We start from the raw sequence: 6302 nt of genomic DNA on the forward strand, positions 1-6302 counted from the left end.
GAGTGGGTCTCCTCAGGGTGCCGTCGGCCAAGCAATGTCGGCTGGTGACCCCCAGGGGGAGGGCCTTCTCTGTGGGTGCCCCTGCCCTCTGGAACGAACTACCCCCTGAGATTCGGACGATTCCGGATCTCCTTACCTTCCGTCGCGCCCTCAAGACATGGCTTTTCCAGCAAGCGGACCTGGCCTAGGGAGGATTTTACACTGGGTTTATTTTAAGGAATTCGAAATAATCACAACTTTAAAATTTGGTTTAATTCGGTTTTACGGGGGGGGGGATTGTATATATGCCTTTGTTTTAAATATGTTGTGAGCCGCCCTGAGTCCCGTCGGGAGAAGGGCGGGATACAAATTAAAATAAAATAAAATAAAATAAAATAAATAAATAAAACCATCAAAGTCTATAAATGCTTGTAAAATGTATTATGCGTGCATATTATAAGAAGGAAAGACTCAGGAGAAAATGTAGGTATGCCGAGGATGTTCATGAAAACAAAGGAAGTACATTTATTTACTTCTCTTTTTTTCTCGTCTTAAGTAGTCTTCTTCAGGTCAAGATTAACTTTTGGTAAACATCATGAGCACATCTCTCTCTCTCTCTCTCTCTCTCTCTCTCTCTCTCTCTCTCTCTCTCTCTCTCTCTCTCTCTCTCTCTCTCCCCCTACCTACCTCTCTCTCTCCCTCCCTCCCTCCCTCCCTCTCTCTCTCTCTTTGTCGTGAGGGGGTAGCAATGTAAAAATAATTTGCCATTGTCTTCTTGTGGGACTTTTTTTCCCCAGCTTCCCAATCTAGTGCACAGTCCTGCTAGTCACTACTTATCTTCCATTCTACATTTGGAAGGACCATCTTTACTGGGGCCAATGCTGGCTCAAGGACTGATAGACAGCACTAACTCAACTATAAGGAAGACACAAGAAAGAGCTTTCCAAAGTGTATGATGTATAAAATAGTAAAGCGTGGCTATAATGAGTAGTGCCATAGACCCGTAGACAGAAACAAAGGCTTCTTTAATTTACATTCAATTCATAATTCAATACAACAAAGTCAAGGTAGACTTGCATTTGAGAAGGACAGTCTGCTGCTTCAGTAACACTATGATTTTCCTCTTTAGGATATTTGCACTGATTGTCCCCCTGGGCCATCTGGTCTCCCTGGAATGCCAGGACAGAAGGGTGATAAAGGCCTTCGAGGCTCACCTGGGAGTGATGGACCAGTTGGAAAAAGGGTAAGAAAGACTTAAAGCATAAGAGACAGAGTAACAGAGTTGAAAGGGACTTTGGAGGTCTTCTTGTGCAACCCTCTGCTCAAGCAGGAGACCCTATACCAGTGTTTCTCAACCTTGACAATTTTAAGGCATGTGGACTTCAACTCCCAGAATTCCACAGCCAGCATTGCTGGCTGTGGAATTCTGGGAGTTGAAGTCCACATGCCTTAAAATTGTCAAGGTTGAGAAACACTGCCCTATACCATTTCAGACAATGGCTGTTCAATTTCTTCTTATAAACCTCCAGTGATGGAGCACCACAACTTCTGAAGGTAGGCCGTTCCACTCATTTAACTGTTTTAACTGTTAGGAGATTTCTCCTTATTTCCAAGTTGGTTTTCTCCCTGATTAGTTTCCATCCTTGTTTCTTGTCCTGCCCTCTGGTGCTTTGAAGAATAGGTTGACCCCCTCTTCTTTGTGGCAGCCCCTCAAATATTGCTATCATGTCATCTCTAGTTCTTCTCTAGATTAGAATAGACTTATTTGCAGTACTTCCTTGTAGATGTACTCCTACAGGCTAGAGCAGGGATAGGCAACCTCCTTGGCTCTTTTATGACTCGTGGACTTCAACTTCCAGAATTCCTGAGTGAGCTATGCTGACTCAGGAATTCTGGGAATTGAAGTCCACGAGTCATAAAAGAGCCAAGGTTGCCTACCCCTGGGCTAGAGGGAGAAAGAGATTACCTCTGCTAGGATATTTGACAGATTGCCTTTGCATTAATAATAATCATTCTTTGAACACATTAGTGATTTATTGGGCTACCTCTGTGACCTGCATGCATTTCTGATGTATCCCCAAGCAATGTCTAGGAGATGTTATAAATCACTTAGGCTAGAAGTCCTGCCTGATTCTGTTTAGATCAGGGGTCCTCAACCTTGGCCACTTTAAGACTTGTGGACTTCAACTCCCAGAATTCCTCAGCCAGTAAAACTGGCTGAGGAATTCTGGGAGTTGAAGTCCACAAGTCTTAAAGTGGCCAAGGTTGAGGACCCCTTGTTTAGATGGTATCAAGATCTATGGCAAAATTGTCAAACTGGTTCTTCTACAAGGCCCTAAAGTTCAGGCTCTTTCCTCCAAACATTGGGCCAGTCTATGGGGTAAGCCCATATACAGGATAAGACCCTGAATGAGAGATGTATCAATTGGCTTTTGCTGTTTCTGTTATGTGTGTTGTATAATCAGCCAGATGTTCAGACCTGGCATTTTTTCCCCACCTATTGAGTCCTTCCCAAAGACCTGGGATATGCAGATGTGGATGTCTGATGATGTTACACATATTATCCCAGGATGTAAGCTGTTTCAAGTAAAGCTGCCTTTTGCAATTGACTGATGATCAATTTGTCAACGCCAATAGTGTTCAAGTGGTGCTCAAGTAATATTGGGATTGCACCTAAGGCATCTATTACTGTTGCTATTACTTGTTTCTGTTATTGTTGTTGTTTTTATTATTCTATTAACTTGGTTTTGTTCAGATTTATTTATTGAGGGGTCCTTGCTGCTCTCTGAGCTTGCTTGTTTTCTTGTAGACATGTCATTACCCAACTAGGTAACATCATCAGTGCTAGTAAAGAGTGATGTTTGCTGTCAGTTTATATCCAGGTGTCTTGGCTGTCTGGGTGGGTGAGGATGGTCTTAGGGATTATTTTATTGGGCTGTTTACTAATGGATCTTTGGGCTGTTTACTAATGGATCTTTGGCAGTTTCTTGACTGAGGTATTGCTTACTTGACTGTTGGTCTGATGTTAACCTTGGAGTTAATTTATGCTGATCAGGGTGCTGATTACTGGTGGAGAGATGCTGGAGTCTTTTTCTCTTGTGGGCTGGTTAATTGTCTCTTTTGCATTGTCTATAGATGTTGTTTATTGATGGCTGATTTGTCAGAGTGCCAGGCTTCTAGAAATTCCCTGGCATTTTTGGATTTGGCCTGGTCTAGGATTGTCATCTTTTCCCAATTGAAACTATGTTAAATCTATCTATATAATTTTCGTCATGCCTTTTGACTGCCTTCATGGATGTGTTCTGCCAGTTTTCTGCTTGTTTGTCCTACATACTGGTTGTTGAAGTTTTCACATTATATGCTGTAGATGACTCCTATTTTTTATTCTGTGGTTGCTGGGTCTTGCTTAGGATGTTTTGAAGGACTTTAAAAGCCAGTTGGGTGACTTTGGGCCAATCACCAGGAGACTGTGAGTTCTAGACCTGCCTTAGCCAAAGAAGCCAATTAAGTGACTTTGGGACAGACATTCTCTCTCAACCCAACCTACCACACAGGGTTGTTGTTGTGAGGACAATAGAAGGAGGGAGGATGATTAAATATGTTATTTATACAAATAATCAACAATAAAGTATTCATTAATTCAATAAATAAGTCAAATTAATATAAATATCAAAGGATCTCATGCAATAAACCCACCAGGAAGAGGGGGTCTCATCTGCACCAACAATTGGAATGATGAATCTGTGACAGATCCTTCTTTACCAAGCTATATTAAGTCAGATTCAAAAGTAACGTTAATTAATCAAACTCATCATCTAATGTGATTGCTCCATTTTGTGTAAGTATTATCTCCTTCTTCTATGTTTAAAACAACACAACAATTTGTTGGCAACTATAGCAAAGGCACTGGGAAACCTGTAGAAAGCTCTGAGTGGAAACCATATGGTATCATCAAATGGTCTGTTCCTATGGGAGGACAGGGTGACCCCATTTATCTGTGTAAGAGGAAGAGGACACAGGTTGAAGCAATGGCATATGCTTTCCCATTGCTTCAACCTGTGCCCTCTGTCCTCCCATAGGCACAGACCATTTTATGATACCAGATGTTGCCAGGATACTACAGGAATGAACAATCGAGCTAGAAAACATCTGTTTGTAAACTGTGTTTCTTTCAGGGAGAACCTGGACTCAGAGGTCCCCCTGGAACTCCAGGAGGGGAAGGTCCCAAGGTAAGATGTACATTCTATCTTATATAACTCTTGCTTCTCCTCAAAAATATGTATTTGAAAATAACTGGCATAGGCAGGGAAGACTCTTTTTACTAGTAGAAAAGAAGTATTCAAAGGGAAAAGCATTCCAATTTCAAGGTCCATCAAATCCTGCTTCCTACAAAAAAATACTTATTTATTCTAGCATTTAACAGTCTGAATATGTTTGTGTCTCCTATTCCTTTTTTTTAAAAAGGGACCAAGGCTGTTATACATGGAACAGTTGCAGGAATTTGACCTCATAGGCACACTCAAGTTAGCATGAAAGACAACTTCTTGTCTGAAGAGAATTGACTTTCCAAAACACTTGTTCCTCCAAAGCTGGAGGAAAATAAGATGAGTGGAACATCAGTGGAATAAGCGTCCATGGAACATCTGTTTCAAGGAGCTCTTACATCTTTAAGAAGGAGTTTCCTGAGCCACAACTCTACTGTATAAAATTAAGACTAAGCCCTAACAATGCATCAATTAGAGCATTGATACACAGAATCCTAACCCTAATATGATACCCTTCAATTGTATTGACTCCTCACAAGTCCCAGAAATCAGCACTTCCCAATTAAGATTGTGCAATTTGAGGGTCTTCTTGGACTCATGGCTTCTGCTCAAGGAGCAGTTGGCAGCAATGTCCATTCTGAACAGGGAGATCTCATGCCTTAGATGTTGTTGTTAGTTGCAAAGTCGTGTCTGACCCATCACGACCCCATGGGCAACGTTCCTCCAGGCCTTCCTGTCCTCTACCATCTTCCAGGGTCCATTTAAGCTCACGCCTACTGCTTCAGTGACTCCATCCAGCCACCTAATTCTCTGTCATCCCCTTCTTCTCTTGCCCTCAATCTTTCCCAGCATTAGGCTCTTCTCCAGTGAGTCCTTCCTTCTCATTAGGTGGCCAAAGTACTTGAGTTTCAACTTCAGTATCTGGCCTTCTAAGGAAAAGTCAGGGTTGATCTCCTCTAGGACTGACCGGTTTGATCACCTTGCAGTCCAGGGGACTCCCAGGAGTCTTCTCCAGCACCATAGTTCAAAGACCTCAATTCTTTGGCGCTCAGCTTTTCTTATGGTCCAACTTTCACAGCCCTACATTGCAACTGGGAAAACCATGGCCTTGACTATACATACTTTTGTTGGCAGGGTGATGTCTCTGCTTTTTAGTATGCTGTCTAGATTTGCCATAGCTTTCCTCCCCAGGAGTCTTTTAATTTCTTGGCTGCAGTCCCCATCTGCGGTGATCTTTGAGCCCAGGAAGATAAAATCTGTCATGCCTTAGATACCTCCCACAGTATGTGAGCTACCTTTGAAGATCATTCAGAGGTTCCTGCTGGTGCAGAAGCTGCAGCTGGTCCAGTTGGTCCAGAATGCAAAAATGTGGGCAGTTTGGGGCATCTTTCAATGTGCTCATGTAACAACACTGTTCTATGAGCCATGCTGGATCCTAGAAGGCTTCTGAGTCTGCTTCACAGTGCTGGTTACCACCTATCAAGCCTTAGATGACACAAGAACTGCCTATCACCCATTGTTTTTGCCCAGCCCACTGGTCCAGAAGGGAGGGTATGCTCCTAATCTCTTCCATTAAACCATGTCATCTTATTTGAATTTTTTTGTTTTTAATTAGGGTTCTAAAGGAGAGGATGGGGCATCTGGTGAAGCTGGACTGAAGGGTGAACAGGTGAGAGAAAATAAGGAATCAGCATGATTTTTTTTAAAACCACTCAGTAACAACAAAATCTCTAACTTGACTCTTCTTCACTTCCCAAAGAAAGTTCTGTGCCCTGCTTTTGAGTTATTGTGCCAAAATATTCATATGCCTTTAGTCTTTAGCCATCATGAAAGTCATAGACATGAAGATAGACATGAAGACTTGGCCATTAAGAAGGCATCTGGTTTGCATACGTAATAAAAGTGTGAAAGGAAAATTGAAAACATTTTAAAAAATAATAATTTCCTTGGAAGGTAGCATATTATTTGGTGTGTGTGTGTGTGTGTGTGAGTGAGAGAGAGAGAGAGGGGGGAGGGAGGGAGAGAGAGAGAGAGGGAGGGAGAGAGAGAGAGAGAGAG

At 42.3% G+C, this 6302-nt stretch overlaps 1 protein-coding gene across 1 annotated transcript in view; it reads left to right on the forward strand.

Annotated features, from left to right (window-relative positions):
* The window catches only part of COL22A1 (collagen type XXII alpha 1 chain), a gene marked incomplete at its 5' end in the record, with an annotated part of 125127 nt that overhangs the window by 85587 nt on the left and 33238 nt on the right, over positions 1-6302 (forward strand). The window contains 3 exons of the mRNA XM_015825724.1: positions 1109-1222; positions 4155-4208; positions 5860-5913. Of these exons, the coding sequence (XP_015681210.1) occupies positions 1109-1222; positions 4155-4208; positions 5860-5913 (222 nt within the window). The remainder of the gene's footprint in view (positions 1-1108; positions 1223-4154; positions 4209-5859; positions 5914-6302) is intronic.

The sequence above is a fragment of the Protobothrops mucrosquamatus genome, unplaced genomic scaffold (assembly GCF_001527695.2).
Source record: "Protobothrops mucrosquamatus isolate PMUCROS unplaced genomic scaffold, P.Mucros_1.0 scaffold2771, whole genome shotgun sequence".
NCBI lineage: Eukaryota > Metazoa > Chordata > Lepidosauria > Squamata > Viperidae > Protobothrops > Protobothrops mucrosquamatus.